This window comes from Phyllopteryx taeniolatus, chromosome 1 (genome assembly GCF_024500385.1).
Source record: "Phyllopteryx taeniolatus isolate TA_2022b chromosome 1, UOR_Ptae_1.2, whole genome shotgun sequence".
Taxonomy (NCBI): domain Eukaryota; kingdom Metazoa; phylum Chordata; class Actinopteri; order Syngnathiformes; family Syngnathidae; genus Phyllopteryx; species Phyllopteryx taeniolatus.
Window position 1 is genome coordinate 30,334,227 of NC_084502.1, and position 27,222 is coordinate 30,361,448.

Consider the following 27,222-nt stretch of genomic DNA (forward strand, 5'->3'; position numbering starts at 1 on the left):
TGTGGGGGGCTCTCTTCTTTATGTGGCCCACCCAACATTTACATTATCACGAGTCCGCTAGAATTGTTACATTCGTTTAGCTGTTTTTTTTTCCTAAAATTGGGTAATAAAATGTTTTTATTAATTTCATGAAATAATTATTGCAAATGTTAAAATTTATTTTAAAAATCTGTTACTAAAATTACCAATTTTACATAGTATGAAATGGTTAATTTATTGATATTTAAAAAAAATGTTCTACACAAACTCGGCTGGGCGGTCTGGGAAAAAAAAAAAGAATTTCACATCCAATCATGAACATTATCATGATTTTTTTTTTTTTTTTTTTTTTTTTACTTTATTTAAAAAGCCATTTTGAAAGCATATGTATTGAAAACTAAAGAAGCTAGAGAGTAATTCATTTTATTAACCCCTTTTAACAACACTCCTCATAGTCAATATTTAAAACAGTAACCCCAACAGCATACTAAGCAAATAAGTAAAATTAAATAAAACAAATACTCTATAGAAAAACATGACAATAATTTTCAGTTGAGTGCAACGAATGCAGAAAAATATAAACACAACAGTGCATTAGTTTGAAGTCCTGAGTATTTTTGGAAGTAAAAGATACAAAATAAACAAACTGCCCCCTTGGGGTAATGAAGACACCTTGGATTGTAAACATAATTTTCCTGTTAACATTATTGCTACTTTCAAGTGCGCATCATCTTTTATCACAATACAGATGAACTACAGGTAGTTTTACCATTTTAAGAACCACCTAAATAATGATGACATGATTGATAAATGCTTTGTTCTGGTGGCCTCACTGCTAAAGTGGATAACGGCTAATGCTACGTGTGCTGTGCTGTGAGTAACAGCTGTACGGAAGCCGCTCGCATTTTTATGCTTTCCACATTATCACTTTGGTGGTACTTTGAAGGAATAAACACGTTTGTTATGTTTCCCGTTTTCGAGGGCACCTGACATTCAGTGCCGTGAAAAAGTGTTGGCCACATTCTCAAATTCTTATATTTCTGTATAGTTTCTTACACTTACATTTTTAAGATTGTCATCCATCCATCCATCCATTTTCTACCGCTTATCCGAGGTCGGGTCGCGGGAGCAGTAGCTTTAGCAGGGACGCCCAGACTTCTCTCTTCACTCTCCCCAGCCACTTCATCCAGGTCTTCCGGGGAGATCCCGAGGCGTTCCCAGGCCAGCCGAAGGATGCAGCGTGTCCTGGGTCGTCCCCGGGGTCTCCTCCCGGTGGGACGTGTCCGGAACACCTCACCAGGGAGGCGTTGGGAGTCATCCGAATTACATGCCCCAGCCACCTGATCTGGCTTCTCTCGATGTGGAGGAGCAGCGGCTCTACTCTGGAGATCCTACCGGATGACCGAGCTTCTCACCCTTTCTCTAAGGGAGGGCCCGGAGACCCAGCGGAGGAAACTCATTTCGGCCGCTTGTATCCGGGATCTTGTTCTTTCGGTCACGACCCACAGCTCGTGACCATAGGTGAACAGGTTTTCACCTGTGAAAACTGCATTTGCTGTTAAGCAAACATGAAGATCAGAGCGCTATCTATGGGAGAAAAGCAAACCATTTTGAAGCTGAGAGAAGAGGGAAAATCAAGAGCTATTACACAAACATTGGGCAATACAGCAATTTGGAATGTCCTGAAAAAGACACTACTGGTCTACTGACCAACAGACATTGAACAGGTCAGCCAAGGGTATCAACAACAGTTGATGACAGAAACATTGAGAGCTGTGAAGAAACCCCCAAAGACAACAGTCAGTGACATCACTGCCAACCTCCACAGGGCAGGGGTGAAGGTATCACTATCCACTGTTCGAAGAAGACTTTGAGAGAAGAAATATACAGGCCATACCACAAGATGCAAACCACTCATCAGCAAAAAGGCCAGATTGTATTTTGCACAGAAGTACAGAGATGAGCCACAAAAGTTTTGGAACAAAGTTTTATGGACTAATGAGACCAAGATTAACCTCTACCAAAGTGACGGAAAGGCCAAAGTGTGGAGAAAGAAAGGCTCTCCTTACTCACTAGTCTTTATTGACGATGAAACTCATGATGGTAGCAGCAGAATGAATTCTGAAGTCGACAAAACCATTTTGTCCGGCAATTTACAGAAAAATGCATCCAAACTAATTAGAAGCTTCATCATGCAACAAGACAATGACCCCAAAACATACTGCCAACACAACAAAGGACTTCATCAGGGGGAAAAAGTGGAAGGTCTTTGACTGGCCAAGTCAATCACCGGACCTTAACCCAATAGAGCATGCATTTTACCTCCTGAAGAGGTGACTGAAGGGAGAAACCCCCAGATCAAACAAGAACTGAAAGAGGCTTCAGTAAAGGCCTGGAAACGCATTTCAAATGAAAAATGCAACTGTGTGGTGAAGTTAATGGGTCGAAGGCTTGTGCCACCAAATATGAACTCTTATTCATCCATCCATCCATTTTCTTTACCGCTTATCCTCACTCGGGTCGCGGGCTGCTGAAGCCTTTCCCAGCTATCTTCGGGCAGGAGGCGGGGTACACCCTGAACTAGTCGCGAGCCAATCGCAGGGCACATACAAAAAAAACAACCATTCGCACTCACATTCACACCTAGGGGCAATTTAGAGTCTTAAATCAACCTACCACGCACTCACATTCACACCTACGGGCAATTTAGAGTCTTAAATCAACCTACCATGCGTGTTTTTGGGATGTGGGAGGAAACCAGAGTGCCCAGAGAAAACCCACCCAGGCACAAGGAGAACATGCAAACTCCACACGCGGGGCCAGGATTTGAACCCCGGTCACCAGAACTGTGAGGCAGATGTGCTAACCAGTCGCCCACCGTGCCGGCCAACTCTTATTCACTTTAACTTAATTTAATAATGTCTGTTCAATACTTCTGCTGACTTGAAAAGTGGGTGGCTTCAAACAAAAGGTGATTTGTCCTAAGTTGTTAAATATAGCCATCCATCTATTTTCTGTACAGCTTCTCCTCGGTAGGGTCATGGGCGTGCTGGAGCCTATCCCAGCTATCTTTTGGGGCGAGAGGCGGGGTACACCCTGAACTTGTTGTCAGCCAATCACAGGGCACATATATACATATATGTCAGCCAATCACAACCATGCACACTCACATTCACACCTACGGACAATTTAGAGTCTTCAATTAACCTACCATGCATGTTTTTGGGATGTGGAAGGAAACTGGAGTACCCGGAGAACGGGCACGAGGAGAACATACAAACTCCACACAGGCGAGGCCGGATTTGAACCCGGGTGTTTAATATATCTAGATATCAATACCATGAAGTAAAAGCTGGAATTCTTAAAGTCTCATTCATCTTTTGATCTGAAACCCAAATGTTTTCAGTATACAACAAAAACAAAGGAATTGACCTTGCCGTTCCAATACTTTTGGAGGGGACTGTCACTACACCCTTGGTTTTATTCTCACACACATCTACTTCTTTAGCAACGCGGTTTTTCTTTAACCATTAATCTATCTTTTTTATGGTTTAATAAATTTTATTAAGTGCAATATACTGCATGTTCAGCATCAAACACCTATACAGGCTCGCTTTTCAGGTCATCCATATACAATCACTCAATGTGTGGGAGTCACTCAGCAACTCTCATTTTTATACGATGGTCCAGTTGAATCGGTTTCGACCGCATTGCGGAGTGTACAGCAGGTCTTAGTCTACTCGTATATCACATCAATTTCACCCATTTAATTTAATTAAGATGCTGTGTTCTGGACCTCCAAAAAACCATTTTTTTAACGTTTTTTAATAAAGAAAAAGACAACTGTATTGCAAAATAGGAATGTAAAACAGAGAGTAAAGAAATAAACAGATTTTATGAAGTGTAATTAGGCTGTAAGTCACATACATTCACACAGTCATACATGTTGATGTCTTTAAGGGGCGAGGCCTAGCACATTAGGTGCTTTAGTCATGCGGTTAGTGCCTGCTCCTTGCATTTTAATTTAGCATTTTTGTGTTTGACTGTTTGTCCTGTTCAATAAACAAGTGAAAGATCATTGGCAAATACTTTTTACACTCGAGACAAATTTTGGCCAAGCCAAAAAAATCAGCCAAGCGACGGCTCATAACTCTAAGGACTATAAATTGGGAAACTTGTAAGTCAAGGTACCACTGTACTTTGACAACCTCATAGTAGGGAATTTGCCTTAGCAGGTCATCTAATGTAGGTGGAGCACGGCGTCCAAGTTTGATGATCATTTGGAGGCTTGGCCATGAAAACAGGAAGTGTGGGTGGCCCTTTGCCACTTTTTGTGTTTGGCAAATTCTAAGGAAACTTGACTTTCTATAGGCACGGATGACGATTATGTGAATTGGTTGGCACACTCTGATGACATCGGCAACCCCAACGACGGCTGCATCCTGGGCTACAAGGAAACGTTCCAGCGTCTCCGCAAGGATTCCGTTTGCTGGAACGGACGAGATTACTTGGTCAGCACGCAGCCTACGCCTTGCCCGTGCACTTTGGACGACTTCCTTTGGTAAGACTGAAGAGTCACTATAAGTTACATTTGGAGTTCGTTCATTCTCAAGCTTCGATTAACATTTGCTGATGAAATATTGATCAACAGTTTATTATACAGGTATGAAAATAGTCATGGAGTGGGAATAAATGGTATGAAGGCAAGGCAACTGAACTGTTCTTGTTTGTTGAAGACGTTTCACCTTTAATCCAAAAGGCTTCTTCAGTTCTAAATTTAAGTTGTGGCGCCTCCCTGCCTTGTTGGGTGTGTTCACTGGGAGTGAGTTTTATTCACGCTGTTTTGGGAGGGGGGGTGGTTGTTTTTTTCCCCCCCTTTTTTTCATGCCAATTATGATAGGCGTCAATTATTTGCAGATTTTTGCTATTCAAGGTCGGGCCAGGTCCCCATCACCTGCGAATAGTTTGGGTCCACTGTAGACTGATACTTCAACATTAAGAACTAGACTGAATAGTTTGGGTCCATTGTAGACTGATACTAGATCCACTGTAGACTGATACTTCAACATTAAGAACTAGACTGAATAGTTTGGGTCCATTGTAGACTGATACTAGAACATTAAGAACTAGACCCACGGATACTAGAACATTAAGAACTGGACACTGACACGAGACATTTCAACAATCACGTTTTTTTTCTGTCAATATGGGGTTCTGTGTGTTCATTGAGGAAAAAAATGAACTTAAATGATTTTAACAAATGGCTCCAATATAACAGAGTGAAAAATTTAAGGGGGTCTGAAAACCTTCCGTACCCACTGTATATTTACTGTTATAAGATTTTGTCCTTCCAAGGATGCCGTAGGTCCTCTGACATAGTGTTGTTGTAAGGAGGAAGTACGTGACTAGCGACAGAGCTAATGTGTGTATGTGACAGCAGGGGAAGTTAAAAAGCATTATGCCACTGCTAACAGCCTCACTCATTTCCATGATTTACTGTGCGTGGTAACACAGACACGGCCAGATTGCAGTGAAAAGCCGACCGTACCATCGAAGCGCTTAATCTGGTGTTTTTATTTTAGCAATTAGCACCGCTCATCCTCATGATATTGTTGCTTACTGCAATGGAGGCAAAGATGGGAGACTATGCAAGCGCAAAATGCTCGTCCCTTGGTGGCTTCCCCCCCCCTCTCTCTCTCTTCACCCTCACCACTCTTGTCTTTCTTCCGCGACGTGCACAGTCACAGTCGAGAACGGCACTTTTGAAGGCACTGTTCTCGGCCGTGATGATGTGCACGCCATGGGGGCTTTTTTTAAATTCCCTCCCAACAATTTGACCCTCCCCGCTCTCTCGCCTGAGCCCTGCCGTAGACACGCTGCTCGAAGAGGCGTGTCGTATCACCCTGTTGTTCATACCTATGGCCTCAGCTTGTACTTTGCTGGTGCGGCGCATGATGCGTTTTTATACCGGGGCAGATATGATGACACCATCAAGAAGTGTTAAGCGATAGGTCGGTAGAGTCCAAATCTATACCTTCTAATGAGTATACAGTTTATATCGCGCACCCCTACTAGACACTGAGACTAGAACACCAAGAACTCAACACTGATGCTACTATAGGACACCAAGAACTAGACTGGTTAACTCGTTTCATTTTTGACACTTAGGTATCGTGGTACTTGGTGTAATTACCGGCATACCATGCAACCCTATGTTATAAATATGTTTGTATACTTTAAAATACTCTATACAGTAATGCCATTTTTTCAAATGTGTTTTTGGGGGTGCCGGAACAGATTAATGGCATTTCTATTCATTGCAATGAGATTCGAGATACAATTGATTTGAATTACGAGCTTGGTCACAGAACGAATTAAACTCACAAGTAACACTGTATTTACTCTTAACCACTGGGAACCAGAAACACTTTAGAAAACTAAAAAGTCGCTTTGGTTATGAACAATTGTAAATGATCGTTATTTTTTTCGATGCCTCTTTTGTGAAGTATTTTTCTTGTTTGCGCAGTGACTTCGGATATTACCGCAAAGAGAATAGCTCAGAGTGTGAGGAGGAGCCAGACCTGAAAGGCAAAGTACTGGAGTTCTGTCTGCACGGCCGAGAGGAACAACTGCGGACCCACGGGTAAAAACCTCGCTAGTCCTCATTTCAGCCAGCATCAATAGCTTTGGGCAGGGCAGGGGCTGGATGATTTATCTAGTTTTATCTATTCATTCGAATTCACACTGCTCCAAAAACTTCGGGATATTGGGCTTTTCGATGAAATTTCAGGATGAACCTAAAATGCACTATAACTTTTACAGGTGGACTTAATTTGACTTTCTGTAAACTTTTAATGCACTGTTCAACGTTTCAGTACTTTTTGCAATACTCTGTTCCAACAAGGAGCTGAATGGCAAAATTCATAACAGGTTTTTAAACTATAAATAGACCAACACATTTCCAAAGACCTCCACTTCAATGCCTTTCTGTGACTCCTCCAGTCTCTTTTGAACAGATTAATGGTATTTCCATTAACTTCAAAAGGGGAAGATGATTTGAAATGTGAGTGTTTTGCGCTACGAGCGTGGTCGTGGAATGAATTAAACTTGTATCTCAAAGTGTGAGAAGAGGTGAAGTTTTACAACACTTGGCAGAAAGTGGCGCATTCAACAGTTAATACATTGTTTTTTAAACTATTTTTGACCTAGTAATGGTTCTTAAACTATTTTCAACATCTTAAATTAATTAATAATGCATAATTATAACAGAGGATGTGGGGACAGACCAATAGTATTGATTCGTGAAAAGATATATGAGATGAACCATATTTGGACATATGGGGTTTGCTTCCGACAGCAACAGTTTATTTCGTAGTAATGGTTTATGCTGGGGAATTGCAGGAGATATGACCCTTTTTATTTTGTCTTGACATGCAAAGCGGTTCTATGCATTGCACTTATTGGACTCAAGTCGGAGACTATTAGTACCCATTATTCGATATGTAAATGTGTTCATCTGTTAGTTGTTAGTAATTTACATTTTAATTAATTAAATGAAAATTTTATTAATTTATCAAAGCCATTTATAAAATGTTATCCATTATTGAGGTTTTATTAAGCAATACTTATTGTGAACTTTCTTAATCTCATACGCAACAAATTTGCCGTATTAAAAAACAAAAAAACTAAAAGTAATGGTACAACTATTGAACTTTCTCTCCACAGCTACAGGAAAATCCCAGGTGATAAATGTCAGGGAGGTATGATTCCTGAACGCAAAGAGATTGACCTGAGTGAGAGGTGCGTAAGTGATCTGCTGGGCCCGGAGATTCAGGTCAGTACAGGTTCTGGCTTTGTTTCTTTTCTTTTGGTCTCTTTTTGTTACTTTCTTGCTTGCTTGCTTTCGGTTAAGGCCATCAGTTGTCATGTTAGACCAATCTGCTCTGTTGGGAAGTTACAAATTACATGTGAAGAGATTACGGATGTAATTACAAAATGTACGTAATTGTAAACCATTACATTGCTGGGACAAAATGTGTAATTAAATTACAGTTGCTTTTGGAAAGTTCTGTGATTACAATTTTAGTTACCGTATTTTCACGACCATAAGGCGCACCGTATTAAAAGGTGCAGTCTCAGTTACGGGGTCTATTTCTGTATTTAACACATACATAAGGTGCACCGTATTATTGGGCGCAGGCATGGTAAAACATATGCTAGCTTAAAACATACGGTAGCATGCATGCACGGTAAAACAATGTTTTTAAAAAGGCAGCGGGAACAAAACTGAGTTCGGTTGTACTTTATTGAAGTATTTAACAATGTACTCACGTTATTTTTTGATCAATCCGCATCCACAAATCCATCAAAGTCCTCATCTTCTATATCCGAAACGAACAGCTGGGCGAGTTCTCCATCAAACACGCCAGGTTCCCTCTCGTCATTGTCGGAGTCAGTCTCGTTGCCGTGCGGCTCCTCAGAAATGATGCCGGCTTTTACAAAAGCTCGAACAACAGTGCAAGCAGACACGTTAGCCCAAGCATCCGCAATCCATTCACAAATTGTGGCGTAACTCGCCCAGCGGTGCCTCCTAGTCTTAGTAAAGCTGTGTTCGCCATCTGTCAGCCATGGTTCCCACGCCGCTCGCAACTTCACTTTGAACACCCTGTTTATACGAATGTCCAGCGGTTCGTCAAGCCTTCTGGAATGATGGCAAGCTCCGAGTTATTGCACTCAGTCGATTGGTGACTGTAGAGACGCTTCTCCCGGCTGTTCTTTGCTCATTAATCCATTGCTCGAGTTGGTCTTCCAACTCGGGCCACCTCGCCTTGTTTCCGCGTTTTGCTTTTCTTTTTTTTCCCGCGGAAACTCAGCTTCGTCTTCTTGACTTGGCGAAGCTCGTTTTCCTGCTTCCTCCACTTGCAAATTACGGATTCGTTGATCTTGAATTCTCTCCCGGCTGCGGCTGCTCGATTCCTATGTTCCTCCGCGTAACTAATAGCTTGCAGTTTAAACTGTGCTTCGTAAGCATGTCTCTTCATCGGTGCCATTTTCGGGGGAACTTAGCCAAACCGATGCACATACCGGAACTTTTTACCTACTGAGGGTATGTCTTTAGCCTCCTCTGTTACGCGCACCCTTCCCCCTTTACATCCGAATGCTGTCCTCAGCCTTCCGCCTTCCTCTATATAAGCAGCGTAATGGTCCCAGTCAGTCAAGCGGAGCGCTCATTAAAGTCACACAACAACATTTACAGATTTTGGAACTCGGTGCACACATAAGGCGCGTCGCATTATAAGGCGCCCGTCCATTTTGGAGAAAATGTAAGACTTTTAAGTGGGCCTTATGGTCGTGAAAATACGGTACATTTGAAAAAGTGCCACGAAAGTTTTATTTTTTTTGTCTTCATATGACTTCCTCTTTCTAAAGCTGACACTTGTGATTGGCCCTTTCTGGTCATGTGCAGTGAGTCTCAAACATTACATATTTACCAACTATACCTTGAAGCGCCACCTTGTGGTGCAATCTATTAGTTTGTCTGAGATTTGGAAAACTTAAGACTCATAGTGACACTTGAGCACATAAAAGAACATTTGTTTTATCTTTATATTTTTGGATTTTTTTCAAGGAACATTAACTTCTCTGTGTTGTCATACAAAGCGATAGTGTAAATTATGCACATCTGTCAATAGGTCAACATGGTATGGTGGTTTTCCACATGCTGTACACATACAATCATAATACAACACATTTTTAAATTACAGCGCATGAAATAAGTATTTAATACGTCACAATTTTTCTTATTAAATATATTTCCGAAAGGTGCTATTGACATGAAAATTTCACCAGATGTTTGGAACAATCCAAGTAATCCATACATACAAATATGGAGAAACTTGTCGCATGCAACGGTCTTGTGTGATTTTGGTGTAATTGGTGGCAGTCTTTGTCATGAACAGGACAGGACGAAAAATGCACGACTCCAATTCAAATGGACAGTTTCAAAAAAAGAGGTTTAATAAACGGCCAGAGGTCAGTACACAGGCAGGCAATCCGAAACGGCAACAGTATCCAAAAAACGTGAGGGGAAAAAGGCAAGGTCAATAATCATAACAGGGTCGAGGCTTACTATGAGTCGGTGACGTGGAAACAAGAAATGCTGGAACGTGACAACAAGGTACAACGAACTGGCAACCAGAAAGAATGAGACACAAGGTCAAATGCATGGGGTAATTAGGGTAAACGAGGCACACGTGGGGAAGATGCTCTCAGGAGCAGGTGTGTACGGACGGGGAAGACAACAACCAGGACAGTCTTTAAATCTTGAAGGTTTCGTCGGCTTCTTTTATGGACCTTAAGTTTTAGTTGTTTCCCTAGATTTTCGATTGGATTCAAGTCAGGTGATTGGCTCGGCCATTCTAGCAGCTTTATTATTTTATTTGACAGTTTCCTTGGCAGAATGTTTTGGATCATTATCCTGCTGAAATGTCCACCCTCGTTTCATTTTCATCATCCTCGTAGATGGCAGCAGATTTTTGTCAAGAATGTCTCCGTATATTTGCCCATTCGTCCTTCCTTCAATAATGTGAAGTTTACCAGTACCATTTGCTGAAACGCAGCGCCATACCATCATGTTCACACCTCCGAACTTCATTGTTGGTTTTTAGGGTGATGTGCAGTGCCATTTCTCCTCCAAATGTGCTATGCATTGTGGCATCCAAAAAGTAAAATTTTACTCATCTGACGAAATTCTCCCAGTATTTAGCTAGCTTGTCCAAATGTTGTTCAAACACTAAATGAGCTTTGACACACTTTTTTTTTTTTTTCCCAACAATGGGGTCTTGCGTGTTGACCATGCATAGAGGCCATGGCAGCGGAGTGCATGACTCACCGTTTTCTTTGTGAAAACAGTGCCTGCTAATTCCAGGTCTTTTTGAAGCTCTCCACAGGTTCTCCTTGGCTCTTGGACAACTCTTCTGATTATTCTTTGCTCTCCTCTGTCAGAAATCTTTTGAGGAGCACCTCATCGAGGCAAATTTATGGTGGTATGATTGGCTTTCCACTTAGGTATTATGGCCCCAACCGTGCTCACTGGACCATTCGGAAGGTTAGATATGCGCCTGTAACCAATGCCATCGTTATGTTTTGGAACAATTACTTTGCGATGGTCTTGAGACAGCGCTCTGTTCTTGACCATCATAAGATGTGTCTTGACTCCCACCTTGGCTATGAGACCTTTTTGTAGGCCATCAATTAGGACTGAACCATCTGATATTCATTTGCACTGTCAAGGAGCTCGATTGCTGTTTGATTATTGATAGATTTGAGGTGTTGTCTTGGCTTTCCATGCCATTTTGCACCTCCCTTCATGTGCTCCATACTTTTTCCTGCCTCAGTTCACATTTGTATACACAACTTATTTTTCTGAGTTTATTTTTACCACTTTCTTTTTATGTATGGATTACTTGGGTTGTTCCCAACATCTGGTGAAATTTTTAGGTTAATAGCACCTTTGGAAGTATATTTAGTGAGAAAAATGGTAAAGTGTTAAATACTTATTTCAGCCACTGTATGCATTGACATTTGATCATGTTTTTTTATCACTATTATTTGTGTAATGAAAAAATATCAGTATGTGGTTAATCACAAAATATTGTATGCTTTGAATCCACCTTTTAGAGGAAACATCCAACAGTCCTGTTAATGCATTCATTCAAAATTAAGAAACTTAATCAAAATGCAATCAAATATCACTGACAAAAGTAATTGAAAACGTTACAATTCCATTACATTTTAAACAGGGTAATTTGTAATTGTAACAACTACAATTCCAGAGTAATCTTTCCAACACTGCATCTGCTGTTTTTTTATTTTTATTTTTATATTTTTTTACAGATAGAAGGCCACTCCTCAAAATCTGTAGCCATTGTGATAACAATAGGCATCATGCTCCTGAGCATCGCAGCCGGAGTTGTCTTCATCAAGAAATACGTCTGCGGTGGCAGGTTCGAGTGCCTTTTTTACACCCAATTAATCCCACTCTTATGGAAATGCGAGCTGTTGCTGTATGTGTATATGAAGCATATGATACATAGTGGGAGTAAGTGTATAATATTTGCATAGAAAGAAATGTTACATGGGAGACTTTTCTGCCCATTTTAGGCACTCTTGTTGCTGTCAGGCCTGTATATTTAATATAGCATATATGGGGAGCTGTTTTCAAATTCAAAAATAAATAAAAGGTCCATCGTATTTCATCAAAATAATTGAACAAAAGTAATGCAAGCAGGGAATATTTTGTCTAGATTTTAAAAAGGCAGCACAGTGGACTACCAGTTAGGTTAGGAAGGCTGCCTCAGTTTGGATGGTGGAGGTTCGAATCCGAGCTTCTGCGCTTCCTGGGTGTGGAGTTCACCAGAACAGGCCCTGTGCTTCCATGGGTTTTTCCTACCACATTTCCAAAACAGGTTATCTTCATTGAAGATGGACAAATTGTCCACAGATGGGAATGCTTGTTTGTCTATCTGAGTCAGGCCTAGCATTGACAAGTGACCAGTCCATTGTTTTATGAGCATGACATTTAGTACCGACTAATCCATCATTCTATGTGTACTGCTATTGCCTGTTGCCTGTTGCCTGTATTGTTTATACTGTATGTGCTCTGACATTGAATGCCAACCAGTCCTAAGTTTGTGCCTTGACACTGACGGCGACCAGTTTCTTTGTCTGTATGTAACGGACTGAGATTGTGTGGCTTGTGTTCCGTTCAGGTTCTTGGTCCACAGATACTCTGTGCTGCAGCAACACGCCAACGACAACGGGGTGGAGGGCGTGGACGACCCACTGGACGATCCGCTGGACAGTAACCACGGCGCCAATGGGAAGATTGACTTTCACGATGACTCTGACGAGGTAGGCTGAGGTTGGCGCAGCGTGGATGGCGACCATTTGCTTTGCGTCGATCAACATTTTGCCTGAATTATTACCACTGGGGAACAATTTTGAAAAACAATTCTGTTGAGTTAGATTTTTATGCTGATTAAAACTAAAATTGGCAGGCCGATTCCAAAATTGCACTGGGTTTTTTTTCGAGCACGTCAGGTTTTTTTCTCCACAGCTTACCCTCCAGATAAGCAAAATTCCACTGATTAGCTGTAGTAAGACTTGCCAGCTGATTACGATTGGACTCATCTACAGCTACGTGGCAACATGTTTGTGCAGTCACAATTGTGACAGTGTGGTGAGAGGTGTGTGCAGCTCCCAATAGGTCAGTAATCAATATCTGCAAACAGAAAGCTAGCATAGTAGGAATTAAGAGGATTTGTGCTGGCTTCTCTCTTGACCTTGTAGTCATGGGCATACCGTTGTAAATTCTGTTTCGTTTTATGCAGTTTTTTTAGTTTTCAAAGCTTGTAACTATTCCATCTTAGAGTTTTATTTACATAGGTATATATTTCCTTTATTCCACTTTGTTCTCAATTTGTTCAAAAACTTGACGTGATGGAGAAAAACTGAGATCATTTTTTGATTCTGCACCCAAAAATGTGTTAAAAACAGTTGTCAGGTGATTGCACTGGATGAGTCCAGGGGGAGGAATACAAATGCACACCACACTGTTCAGATTGAAGTGTAAAAGTTTGAAAAATGTATATCATTTTCATTCCATCCATCCATTTTCTGAGCCGCTTCTCCTCACTAGGGTCGCGGGCGTGCTGGAGCCTATCCCAGCTATCATCGGGGTACACCCTGAACTGGTTGCCAGCCAGTCGCAGCATTTTCATTCCACTTAACAATTAATGTGATACATTATGTTGTTCTATCACATAAACTCTCAACAAAATCCATTCCGGTTAGTGATTGTAAGGTCACAAAATGTGGAAAATGTTCAAGGGGTAAGAATACTTTTGCAAGGCACGGTATATTCACCAGAATACACACAACTGCAAAAACTGTTGATGTTTTAGGTATGTTTAAACCCCCGAAGTGGTGATTCATTCATCAAAAGAATAACAATAAATACAGCAATTCCAATCAGTTTGACCCAGAACATACCAGGGGGGGTGAAAGTGTTTAATGCACTATGATTGGCCAGTCAGTGCTATGGGGTGCGGCTTAGTTTACCCTGCTGTAGGACAGTTCCATCTGCATTGACTGGCCGGTAGACGATAGTCTGTGCATCAGCTGTCTGGGCCACTTGTTGGCCCTGCACACTGATCTGCTGACCCTGTGGGAGAAAATACTTTTTTTTCTTATTTTTTTTTTCAATACAGTGGATTAGGTTTTAGGCACCACAGTGGACGAGCGGTTAGCACGTCTGCCTCACAGATCTATGGTTCGAATCTAGGCTCCTGTATGGAGTTCACATTTTGTTTCTATTTATGACTAAGAAATTGTCTTATCGGTGTGAATGTGAGCGTGAATTGTAAATGCTTGTTTGTCTAATGTGCTCTGTGCTGGCAACTACTCCATTGACTGTGTATATCGGGTTGGCCAAACTCCAGTGTATAATTGATGGAATTATTTGAAATGAGAGCCTTTTAGGACATCTGAACAAAACACAAAATAAATATTCATATGGGTCATTTTCATATGATTTTAACAATTATGGTAGTCACAAAAAAATCTTAATTCAGCAGTTTTTTTTATCCCCCCTTGGTAAATGTCACCCATGTTGAAACAGCCACACTTTGTCCTGTTTTAGAAAAGTCGATGATGTAAGATTTTTGGCATTCATAGTAAAGGCAATCGTTGACACAGCAAATGGTGGTGGCATTAAAAGTTTGAAAAATATTACTCAAGAATATTGTTGTTTTTTTCTTAAACAATTGTGATCTTTTGATGGATGAAGACTGCCAATAATTCCAATACTCCTATCAGTAAAATTTATTTTGATTCCCCTGTCTTTACCGTTATTGATCAAATTATATGACATTGATTGATGCATGAGTCAGTTATTCACACACACACGAGCTATCTCCACAACATGATAGCGGATTTATTTATTTTGGCGCATGTCTGTGACTTTGTTTATTTTAGTAATATCATTTTGGTCATGACAATTGTGATGTGAAATTTTCAAATTCTTTTCTGATTTTGTATTTCAGGACCTGTTGCAGTAGCAAGCGGAAGGAAGCCTATCAATGCCTGGGACACTCCTTCCATCACACTACTTCCTTATTTGGATACTACTTTGATCTGGTGTCACTCTGCTGTCCTCTTCCCAAGTCCGATTGTACACGCTCACAAGTGAAGAGAAATTGGTTTGGAAGCAAATGTGTAAGATTCACACTTGAAATAATAAGCACAACTCCATGCTTCAATTTGATGATAATGAAATGTACTTACTTCATGCATGTAAAACACCTCCACGATGTAATATAGCTCCAGCTGCTGTCCTTGATAAATGAACGCAAAACTCTCTCAAGACAATTCATGTCAACCTAGTTGTGTTTCCAAGTTGGACTACAAACCCTAAAATTCTCCCATTGACATGACTTAACCAAATGTATTTTCCATAGCGCTCGTCTTCATTAGGGTTGTGTTGGGCCTTCTTTACACTGTGCGATGCGGTCGAACCTGATAGAACCGGACCATCGCATAAAAATAAGAGCTGCCCAATGAGCGATTGGATATATGGATGCCCTGAACAGCGAGCCTGTATAAGCGTTTGATGCTAAAAAATACACAGTATATCATACTTCATCACATTTATTAAACCATATAGATTAATATTTAAGAAAGCAGCAGGTTGGTAAAAAGAGTGGACGTGGGTGAGACTAAAACTGAGGGTGTAAATATTTTAAGTCTCGCTGGCTCCCCTTAGTTTGAACGAACCCAGCAAAGTACAGTGCCCCAGGAAGTTTTCACACCCCTTCACGTTTTCCACATTTTGCTGTTACTTATTCTAAAGCTGATTTGAGTATAGTTTTCTTTTTAAAAAATTACATAAAATATCCCATAATGACAAAGTCAAAACATATTTTTAGACATTTATGTAAATATAAACATTCAAACATAACAGGTACATAAGTATTCACACCCTTTGCTATGACACTCAAAGTTAAGCTCAGTTGCATCTGATTTCCACAGATCATCCTTCAGATGCTTTTACAACTTGAATGGAGTCCCCCTGCGGTTAATTCAGTTGATTCAGTTCAGTTGATTGAACATCATTTGAAATGGCACAGACCTGTCTATATAAGGTCTCATAATTGGCAGTGCATATCAGAGCAGAAACCAAGCAATATAGCCTAAGGAATTGTCTGCAGACCAGTGTGTCAAGGCACAAATCTGGGGAAGAATACAAAAGAATTTCAGCAGCATTGAAGGTCCCGAATAGCACTGTGATCTCGATTATTCAGAAATGGAAGAAGTTTGGAACTACCAGGACCCTCCCTAGATCTGGCCAGCCGACAAAGGTGAGTAACCGGGGAAGAAGGGCCTTGGTCAGAGAGGTGAACAAGAAACCTATGGTCACTAAGGCGGAGCGCCGGTGTTCTCTTGGAACCATGCAGAAGGTCAACCATTGCTAACGCACTCCACTAGTCGGGCCTTTATGGTAGAGTGGCCAGAAGGAAGCCACTCGTCACTAAAAGGCACCTTAAGGATTCTCAGACCAGCAGAAACAAAATTCTCTGGTCTGATGAAACCAAAAGTAGAACTTTTTGTCCTGAATTGCAAGCATCATATCTGGAAAATAGGAGGCACTGCACATCACCTGGCTAACACCATCCCTACTGTGAAGCATTGTAGTAGCATCATCATCATGCTGTGGGGCTGTTTTTCTGCTGCAGGAACTGGGCGACTAGTCCGCATAGAGGGTAAAATGACAGCTGCCAAATATAGAGAAATTCTCAGAGAACTTGCTCCAGAGTGCTCTGGAACTCTGACTAGTGCGTTGATTCACCTTCCAACACGACAATGACCCAAAGCACGCAGCCAACATCATAAAGGAGAAGTTTCAGGAGCAGCCTGTGAATATCCTTGAGTGGCCCAGCCAGAGCGGACCTGAATCCAAATCGAACATCTCTGGAAAGACCTAAAAATGGGTGTCCACCGATGCTGCCCATCCAACCTGACTGACCTTGCGAAGATCTGCAGAGAAGAATGGGAGCAAATGCCCCAAAATAGGTGTGCAAAGCTCGTAGAGACATACCCAAGAAGATTTGAGGCTGTGATTCCTGCCAACGGTGCTTCAGCAAAATATTAAGCCAAGGGTGTGAATACTTGTGTACCTATTATGTTTGAATGTTTAATTTTTTTTTAATACATTTGCACAACTGTCTGAAAATGTTTTGCTTGGTCATTGTGGGATATTTTATGTTAATGTTTTTAAAAGAAAACTACGCTCAAATCAGCTTTAGAATAAGTCTGTAACAGCAAAATGTGGAAAAAGTGAAGGGGCGTGAATACTTTCTGGTGGCATTGTACATACCGGTGGCATTGTACATTAATCCTCACGCACATTAGAAATTAAAAATGTAGTTAAGTATTGTTGTAAAACACAATATTTGATATTTTGTATACTGTAATTATGTGGTTTAGGGGCAGTACGGCGGTCATTCTGTCTCGCTTGGTTAAAACACGGAAAGGTATTTTTAGCCTCTGTGAAAGCTTATGTATCTTTGAATTAGTTGTAATCTGCGACAGTGTGCGGCGGAGATTCAAATTTTGAATCGCAGCAAAACAATTGGCAGAATGATCAGCCATTCATGAAGACAGCTGCCAAACCACGCACACTGGGCGACAGTTCAGTCGGGCTCAACCGCGTCGCTCGGTGTGCTACAGCAATTAGGGTGACTTGTTGTCTGTTACAGCTGACTTTGGCCAAGAGGCAGGGTACAACTTGGACTGGTAACCTGTCAATCACAGGGCAAATATAGACAATGAACTGTTTAACCTTTGTGGTCCAGGAACCTTAGGTGTCCAGAATCCTTTTGAGTTCCAAGAACCTTTGTGGTCCAGGAGTCTTACCTTAGATCGCCAAGAACCGTTGGGGGTCCAGGAGACTTTGAGATCCAGGAACCTTACCCTTAGATGTCCATGAAATCTTCAAGGTCCCAAACCTTTTGAGTCTAGGAACCTTGTACAGCCAAAAGCCTTTGGACTCCAGGACCCTTCAAGGTCCAGTAACCTTGTACATTCAGGAGCCTTTGGGGTCCAGGAGCCTTTGGAGGCTAGGAACCTTACCTTAGATGTCCAGAACTCTTTGCTGTGCAGTAACCTTAGACATCCAGGAAACTCAGACATCCAGCAGCCTTTGGGGTTCAGGAACCTTAGGAACTGTTTTAGATCAAGGACGCTAGGATCCCTTTTAAGTCCAGAAGCCAGGAGCCTTTGATGCCCATGACCTTTTCAGCTTCTGGAATCTTAAGACGTCAACCAATGGACAACTTTTGGGGCGTTCCAACTTGAAGGCAGCGCTGTACTTTTCAGTTTTAGCAGTACAAAGCTAAAAGTTTAGTCATAATCACAGGCCTGTTTGTTGTGATTTCAACAGCTTTGTACTCAAAACTTTAGGAAAAATTGCTATGCAGCTCATTAGGGGACATGACACCACTTGGTACATCAACCATGAATTTAGTGTAATTTGTCATGAGAAAACACAGGTGTACTGTAATTGAATGATGGAAATCAAGACAAGAAAGGTTGACACACAAATGTGTAAATAATAAGTTTGTTTTCCTTTTAACTTTGATGTACATTTATACTATTAATTCAAATCTTGGTACTACTAACACAATTGGCTCGACTGTGAAGTATTTTCTTTTCACAATATTAAAATAGCCTCCAGGTGTCTTAACAAAAGCTCTGATAGACTAACAAAAAGGATCAATAAGCGTGGGATTATGTAAATTAGTCTCACTGTGACATCACAATCCGACAAATTTCAGAAGGGCTTACTCGCAGACACATTTGGAAATAGCTAACAAAAAATGTACTTTTGTTGTTTAATTTGACACCTGATGGCACTCCACACACCAAACTTTTGTATATACATTACAACATATTACATTGGTAAATTTTACGTAACATCCCCTTGAAATGGTTTTTAATTCCCTTTTCTTGAGACATTTGCACTACTTTCATACCTTTTTTTTATTTGTTCTTGGCACGTTCAGAGTGCAGTAAACGTGGTGTGGGTCTTATTTGACAAATGGCTAGCCTAATAGCATAAGTGCCTAAATCCAGATGCCTCGATTCAACCTTTGTGGATTACCATATAGAGGACTTTTTATTTTTTTCAGAAAGCACGCCAAGTTAAAAATGACTTCGGCAATTATGCTATTAGGCTAAAGAAATAGGTGATATCACATTTTTCTTACCATCTAAAAAAAGTCCAATTTAATAGTTGTAAAAATGCAATATTTATATCTGCTGTTTGTATCATTTCAGGCAATTTTATCTTTGGGTTTGGCAATAAATTTCTATTGTTCCTCTACTTCTGACTCGGTTGATGTTTTCGTTACCCTCAAAACTACATTTTATTTATTTTTTAACCAATGTACAATGGGAGGAAAAAGTATGTGAATCCTTTGGAATTTCTTAAATTTCTGCATAAATTGGTCATCAAATGTAGTCTGGCTCATCTAAATCACAAGAACAAACAGTCTGCTTAAACTAATACCAAACAATTACAGTGGCATGAAAAGTGTTTGCCCCCTTCCTGGTTTCTTATTTTTTTACGTTTGTCACACTTAAATGTTTCCCATCATTAAACAAATTTAAATATTAGTCAAAGACAACTCAAGTAAAAACAAAATGCAGTTAAGTTTTTTTTTTGAGGGAGAAAAAAAAGTGAAAAAGTGATTGCCCCCCGTTAAAACATAACTGTGGTTTATTATACCAGAGTTCAATTTCTCTAGCCACACCTGTTCTCAATCAAGAAATCATTTAAAATAGGACCTGCCTGACAAAGGGAAGTAGACCAAAAGATCCTCAAAGCTATACATCATGCCGAGGTCTGAAGAAATTCAGCAACAAATGAGAAAAGTAATTGAGATCTATCAGTGTGGAAAAGTTTATAAAGCCATTTTTAAAGCTTTGGGACTCCAGCGAACCACAGTGAGAGCCATTATCCACAAATGGCAAAGACATAGATTAGTGAACCTTCCCAGGAATGGCCGACCGAATAAAATTACCCTAAGAGTGCAGCGACAACTCATCCAAGAGGTCACAAAAGACCACACAACAACATACAAAGAACTGCAGGACTCACTTGCCTCAGTTAAGATCGGTGTTCATGACTCCACCAGAAGAGATTGGGCAAAAATGGCCTGCATGGCAGATTTCCAAGACGAAAACCACTGCTGAGCAAAAAGAACCTTAAGGCTTGTCTCACTTTTGCCAGAAGACATCTTGACAATCTCCAAGACTTGGTAAAATACTCTGTGGTCTAACGAGACAAAAGTTAAACTTTTTTGAAGGTGTGTGTCCCTTTACATCTGGTGTAAAAGTAACACCGCATTTCAGAAGAACAACATTATACCAACATTAAAATGTGGTGGTAGTGTGATGGTCTGGGACTGTTTTGTTGCTTCAGGACCTGGAAGACTTTCTGTAATAAATGAATTCTGCTGTCTACCAAAAATCCTGAAGGAGAATGTCCGGCCATCTGAAATGAACTTGGGTTCTGCAGCAGGACAATAATCCAAAAAACACCAGCAAGTCCACCTCTGAATGCCTGAAGAAAAACAAAATGGAGACTTTGGAGTGGCCTAGTCAAAGTCCTGACCTGAATCCTATTGAGAAGCTGTGTCATGACCTTAAAAAGGCAGTTCATGCTCTAAAACCCTCCAATGTGGCTGAATTACATTATTATTATTTATAAAACAGTTCAGCAAGCATCTCTGGTGTGAGCTCATGCCACAGAATCTCAATTGGGTTGAGGTCAGTACTTTATATATAAACTAAGTAAAAAGCTGAAAAAAGTATCTCAAAGTCTTGTAAAGACAACTGTTGTGTAATGATCCAAAATTCATCCGGATCATAATTGTTTGGTTTAGGTTATTGCTGCTAAATGGTGTCAACCAGTTATTAAATACAAGGGTTCAATGTTTACGTTATGCTCTACAAAAATATGAAAACAAATGTGTGGTAATTAAGCAGACCCATTTTGATTCTTGTGATTAAGATGAATATCAGACCACATTAATGACCCAATTTATACAGAAATGTAAGAAATTCCCAAGAGTTCATACTTTTTCATCCCACTGTATTTTTCTTCATGAAATGACAATGTAATGAAAAAAATGTATGGACTCAAATGTAAACACACTGGTAACGTGTCTTAAGTTAATAGTAGTTTGGGGCACTTGTAAGTCAAGGTACAACTCAAGTACTGTATTTCACATGACCTTTATTAGCTTACATTGAAATCTGTTGTATCCAGTGTTTCTTGTGCTCATTATATTCTGTACAAAAATTGTCCATTTCCATCAAAGAAATCATTTCCAACTCGCAGCACGGGCGCAGACTTAACGTCCCTAAACTCATCAAGCTCTTCCTCGGACAACACCTGTCCATCCCACGTCTCATCTTGCACCTCTGCTGGATCGGCACCAGCTGAGCCATCCTGTGCCGGCCATATTGTGGTCGCTCCAGCATCTTCGTGCCATTTCTGCGTCGTCACCGGAATGGTAACAAGAACTGAAGCTTTCGTCGTGGGTTCATCCATACCCGGAGTCACGGGAACCAAAGCAGCTTCCGGTTTTCCAGGAGACGAGAGCTGGTGTACGGAGCGTCCCGCGTGCAGATCCGGTCGACTTCGCTCTATCCCAGTCGCACCCGAAGACAATGCTGGACGCTGGAGCCTGGACGTCACCTTGCAGTAGGGTTACAAAGGGGTGGAAAATTTGCAGTAAATTTCCATGGGAAGTTAAGCTGGGGAACAGGCCAAATATGAAAATTTACATGGGAATTAAGAAATTGATCCCCCCCAAAAAAAATTTGCCCAAGTGACAGCTAGTAACTAGGAAAAAAATCAAGTTGGGGCACTTGGAAGCAGGGGTACACATGAGTGGTGGGCAGGTGCACTGGATTCAAGTGTCAGTGCACATTTGCGTACCAGAGAGGTTGATGGGGCTCAAGTAGTGTTGCCATTTGTCAACTTTTGAGAACTTAATGAATGGAATCACTTCATGAGCTGATTCGTTCTTTTCTCACTTCAGTTGAGCTCAACCGTGACCCTGTGCCACAGGAGAAACTCCCCAGCAAATGGCGACAGTCACTGGGCGGCGACGGTAGCTGAGCGTGGAACGAGTTGGTGTCGACAAGACGGCAGGCTTCGTGCCCATCTCTGACTCGCTGCGCACTGGCTACGAAAGTCAGCCAAAATGCACACATGGACAAAACTGTTGGTACCCCTCTGTTAAAGAAAGAAAACCCCACAGTGGTCACACAATTTTTCACGACCCCTTCGAAAAATTCATTGCTCACCCTTACTTGTAGTATGGGACCGCGCTATCAGCTAATTTGGCACAGATGTCTAGGACAGTGGTCCCCTATCTTTTTTGCACCACGGACTAGTTTCACAGAACATACACACGTGGACAAAATTGGTGGTGACCCTCTGTTAATGGAAAAAAAAAAAAAAAACAGAGTGATCACAGAAAGAACATGAATCTGACAAATATAGTAATACAAATGTTGTGAAAATCAGACATTGCTTTTTAATTTAATTAATTTTTAATTGTGTCAACAGAATTATTTCCAAAAACAAACTCATGAAACCGGCCTGGACAAAAATGATGGATAATTTGTGGCACAACCTTTTGAGGCGATCACCGCAATCAAACGATTTTTGTAACTTTCAGTGAGACTTCTGCAACTTAGTAGGAATTTTGGCCCACTCTTAATGAGCAAACTGCTCCAGTTGTCTCAGGTTTGAAGGGTGCTTTCTCCAGATGGCATTTTTCAGTTCCTTCCACAGATGCTCAATACGATTTAGATCAGGGCTAATAGAAGACCACTTCAGAACAGTCCACTGTTTTGCTCTTAGCCATTCTTAGGTGTGTTTTTTGGCCACTATCTTGTTGCAAGAACCATGACCTGCAACAGACCAAGCTTTCTAACACTGGGCAGCACATTTCTCTCTAGAATACCTTTATAGCTTTGGGATTTCATTGTACCCTGCACAGATTCAAGACACCATGTGCCAGATGTAGCAAAGCAGCCGCGGAACATAACGGCCTCTTCTATGTTTCACAGTAGGGATAGTGTTCTTTTTTTGGTATGCTTCATTTTTGCATCTGTGAACATAGAGATGATGTGCCCTGCCAAAATATTAGTTTTATCTCGTCTGACCATAGGACATTCTCTGAGAAGTTTTGTGGCTTGTCAATATGCAGTTTGGAAAATTCCAGTCTCACTTTATGATTTTCAACAGTGGTCTCCTCCTTGTTCATCTCCCATCAACTCCACTTTGGAGTTTGAAATGAGCTCATCACAGGGACAGCCAAGGTTCGATGTTTTGGAGACAAAGTTAGAGAGAGCAGACTTTGATGGTTTGGACACATCCAGAGGAGAAATAGTGAGTATATTGGTAGAAGGATGATTATGATGGAGCTGCCAGGCAAGAGAGCTAGAGGAAGACCAAAGAGAAGGTTGATGGATGTCGCGAGGGAAGACATGAGGGCAGTTGGTGTTCGAGAGGAGGATGCAGGAGATAGGCTTACATGGAAAAGGATGACGCGCTGTGGCGACCCCTAAAGGGACAAGCCGAAAGGAAAAGAAGACACTATTTTGACTTCGTAAAGACTGTGAGGGCCGGTCAGAGACTGGACGGCCCGGATGTGGCCCACAGGCCATGCTTTGCCCGGGTATGCTATAAGTCACGTTCGTCCATGAAGTTGGTGGGTTAGGAAAAAAAATTAGCAGCAAAGCTACAACAACTGGTGCTCCTTTGACAACCTGACCAAAATGGTGATGTGCACCCCTGCTTGTAAGTCAAGGTACTCCCGTATGAAATGTGATTTAAGTCAGGATTATGCTACAATATAGTTTCCCAACTATATTTAAGTTCCCTATTAAGAGCCTCAATTTGGTTAATTACGTGTTTATTCCCCCTAATTTCCATGGAAACTTTACAACTTTGGAAATCCCTTGAATTTTGCAACCTTACCTTGGCATCCTGCTCAGCTCTCCTGTGAGGCGCCGGGCTGAACTTGCTGTGGACCACCCTTCGGATCACAGCGGGGCTGACCGAGAAGCCTTCAGACAGACGTTCCACTGTCCACTCATCTGGATGCTCTCGGTTTAGATACCTAAAACAGGATCCGTGACATCAGATGCGATGTTGGCCAGTAACCACTTTCCCCCGCCGCCGACGGTTTTGGCAGCTAGGCTAGCTAAAGAGATCTGCAATTTTTAAACAGACAGCACTGTGTGAAACTACGCTGTCCAGGAGCCTTTCAGGTCCAAGAACCTTTGGTGTTCAGGAACCTTTGAGGTCTAGAAACATTTGGCCTCCAGGAGCCTTAGACGTCCAGGACCCTTAGCGCTCCGGGAACCTTTGGGGGTCCCGGAACCTTTGAGGTCCAGGAACCTAAAATTTTTCTGTTCCGCTACCTGCCGCTCCATTTCCTACCGCTACGCCATCGACTCAGTGTTCTCACGCAAAGAGCTCACCTGATGGTCTCCATGGCCTCCCAAGTCAAGTTCCTCTCCGGAGCTCCTGACGGCGTCATCTTCCTGCGCATTATGTTGTATTTGATAGTCTTCTGCCTCTTTATACCCTCTCTGGCAAAAAATACAACAAACAAAACAGAATTAAAATTGTGGTAAACTTGAACCCGTGAAACTGTACATGCCATAAATGTGTATTTTTGTTTTCTTTTTAATGGGACAGTGGTCACAGGCTGTAGAACTGTGTTTCCACATTTGCACAGGTTCCCGCAGAAACATGTATCTGTTGGTCTTTAAAGGGCAATTTGGGGAATCTCGAAACAGTATTAGTCAAACAGCATAAGAATGATCATACATACCAAACATAAGGAGGGTAAGTCATACATGGCTTTTCAGAGGGTCTTTAAGCGTGTGAAGGCACAAACTTTTAAATGCCTCATATTATTATATTACATATACACAGCAAATTGATGGATATCTAGTTTTGAAATCAGAACTCAAGGATAATTGTTCACCTATTGTTCCAAGTTCGCTAAAAATGGATTTGGTCACAAAAAAATGCAAATGCAATATGACATTATATATTACATATGACAATTTGAAATTTCGGTAGAGATCTGAGCAAGAATCGTGGAAGTTGACATGCATGATTTGCTTTCGTGTGACACATAAAATGACGTGGCGGGGCGAATCTGCCCCCCACGGCCTTGAGTTTGAGACTTGTGTGTTAAGCGAACTAATATTTTTGATAGTAGTTTTTATCCCAAAACAAGTTGTGTAAAACAAAATATTTTCCCTTGTCTCTGACACATTGATGAAGGATTGATCACCATTTACTAATGTCAGACATTTGATAGTATATTCTTGTCACAAGTCAAAATTGATTCAGGTCCATGCATATGCATGGGAAAGGACTAGTGTTTAAGGGTTAAATCCATAAAAACAATAGTTATGTGTTTAATTTGTATCATATAAAAGTTAATGTTTGATTGTTATGGGGGAACAAATCCCAAATTCAATGGAAAATAGGCTTCTTGACCTTGTGGGTCAAATTGACCAATTACAAAAACTTTAAAATTTAGGGGCGGGTGGGGGAAAAAATGCAAACGAAACCAGGATATAACTGCTTGTGTTGCACTAACCTTTAGTCTTTTTTATCATATATCCAAAAAATGACATTACGTTCGGCGTTTTAAGGGCTACCAATTATCGCCTCTTGATTACGTCACCTTCACGCCTCACGAGTGAGCGTCCGGGCGTGACAAGCCCATTTACGTGGCATCCGACACTCATTGTAATACAACTCGTCATTACTAGTGCTAAACAAAACATTTCGGTAGTAGACTTACTCCAGCAAAGCGCAGAGTTTGTCCTCTACTTCCTCCATGATTGAGTCTTCTTCTTCGTCGTCGTCACCGTCTTCATTGCTGCGGGCTCCATTTTGCTTTCCGCGTGCCTTGCCCACAAGTCTGCTGCTGTTGCTGGCCTCACGAAACGTCGCCGAGGGAGAATGAGACGCCGACGGGAAGCACACTGGGATCTGGGACCAGTGCATCAAGGAGCTGTGTCTACCTGCTCGAAGCCACCGTGAGAGCCCACGCAGACGTCCGACGGCCATGAAAATGGACGTGGAAGGCAGACTTGGGGGTCTTGTTGATTGGCGAACGTGGGAAAGGTCGCGCTCCTGCTGCCCGAGCAACAGACGTGGGAGTCGCCGATGTCCACTGGAAGGAAAATCACATTTGTGCTGCAAGCAACTAGTCTTTCATATTTCCGGTAGTGTACAACCATACATGGCGTCGTACTGCCCTCTTCAGATACTTTGCTTCAACTACAATTAAGAAAAAAAGAAGAAAGAAATATAAAATCAACCTCGCCCTTCATTCGATCCTCAGATACAGCTCTGTCTGAATCATGTAAGAATTGTAACACTGCCCTTGTAATCAGCTGGTGGTTCTCAATCTTCAGGCCAACTAAGGATATTAAAGAAAAAGAAGAAACATCTAATACAACTTTTTTTTTTTTTTTTATTAAATAAAAAAAAAAAAACTTTCCTTGCTGTACTTGCCACATTCTAGGAAAAGATGCTTCATTGCTTCAGGGTCTCACACTGCCTAGTTGAATCTTTACCCACAATATGTAAATTACTATTTAAGCCACAACGACCAAGCCTCAGTCTAATGATCTTGACCGTTGACCCTTTCTCCCCTCAATCCATAGCCAATTAGGTTTGTGTTGACTCCCATGAGTTCCTGTTCCTGTTCCTGAAAGCGGAGAACTTGGAAGAAGAAACATTTTTTCAAAGGAACTAGCCCGGGGGACTGGGTGTCTCCCTTGCCGTGGTCCCTCACAGCGCCACACAGCCACTGTCTTTCTGGTTCTTTTTTGTTGTTGTTGTTGTTGTTGAGTGAGATGGGGGCGTTTCTTTATGCAGACCCGCGCGGGGGCGGGACTGAAATGCGGATAGATTGAAATCTTGCTACCATTTTGAAAACACGCTTACTGGCCCTTTAAGCTCATATCTCGAGGCACCATTGTACGGTATTTGATTGATACTGCCCCCTGGTGGCCAATGTGTGCACACCAGCAGAAGTAGCATAATGTCAATGGGAATTAAAG

The 27,222-nt window shown here is 41.4% G+C and overlaps 2 protein-coding genes across 7 annotated transcripts in view; one reads left to right on the forward strand and one right to left on the reverse strand.

Annotated features, from left to right (window-relative positions):
* Window positions 1-19,420, forward strand: part of sort1b (sortilin 1b) — a 59,022-nt gene extending 39,602 nt beyond the window's left edge. Inside the window, exons 15-20 of the mRNA XM_061788036.1 lie at window positions 4,351-4,540; window positions 6,506-6,622; window positions 7,705-7,813; window positions 11,875-11,984; window positions 12,750-12,891; window positions 15,084-19,420. Coding sequence (XP_061644020.1) covers window positions 4,351-4,540; window positions 6,506-6,622; window positions 7,705-7,813; window positions 11,875-11,984; window positions 12,750-12,891; window positions 15,084-15,098 — 683 coding nt within the window. The 3' untranslated portion in view covers window positions 15,099-19,420. The remainder of the gene's footprint in view (window positions 1-4,350; window positions 4,541-6,505; window positions 6,623-7,704; window positions 7,814-11,874; window positions 11,985-12,749; window positions 12,892-15,083) is intronic.
* A 1,900-nt stretch (window positions 19,421-21,320) lies between these two features.
* On the reverse strand, window positions 21,321-26,983 carry ngrn (neugrin, neurite outgrowth associated). Of its 6 annotated transcripts, none has more exons than XM_061788128.1 (5): window positions 26,476-26,981; window positions 25,953-26,327; window positions 24,607-24,717; window positions 24,101-24,242; window positions 21,321-21,802 (listed from the first exon to the last, which is right to left on the reverse strand). In XM_061788128.1, the coding sequence occupies exons 2-5, from the start codon at window positions 26,219-26,221 to the stop codon at window positions 21,386-21,388; spliced, it is 939 nt and encodes a 312-aa protein (XP_061644112.1). In that variant the 5' UTR covers window positions 26,222-26,327; window positions 26,476-26,981; the 3' UTR covers window positions 21,321-21,385. The 6 variants fall into 6 exon arrangements, with proteins under 6 accessions (XP_061644112.1, XP_061644103.1, XP_061644093.1 ...); XM_061788119.1 differs by having other exon boundaries at window positions 26,397-26,981; XM_061788147.1 differs by lacking the exon at window positions 21,321-21,802 and adding exons at window positions 21,943-22,345; window positions 22,423-22,549 and having other exon boundaries at window positions 25,953-26,983.
* Between the last annotated feature and the right edge of the window lie 239 nt (window positions 26,984-27,222).

Coding starts and splice junctions, on each gene's coding strand:
- ngrn (XM_061788128.1), bottom strand. CDS start 26,221: ATGGCCGTCGGACGTCTGCGTGGGCTCTCACGGTGGCTTCGAGCAGGT. Junction 24,718..25,952: donor AAACTCTGCGCTTTGCTGGA/GTAAGTCTACTA, acceptor ATTTTTTGCCAG/AGAGGGTATAAAGAGGCAGA. Junction 21,803..24,100: donor GAGCTGAGCAGGATGCCAAG/GTAAGGTTGCAA, acceptor CCCTACTGCAAG/GTGACGTCCAGGCTCCAGCG.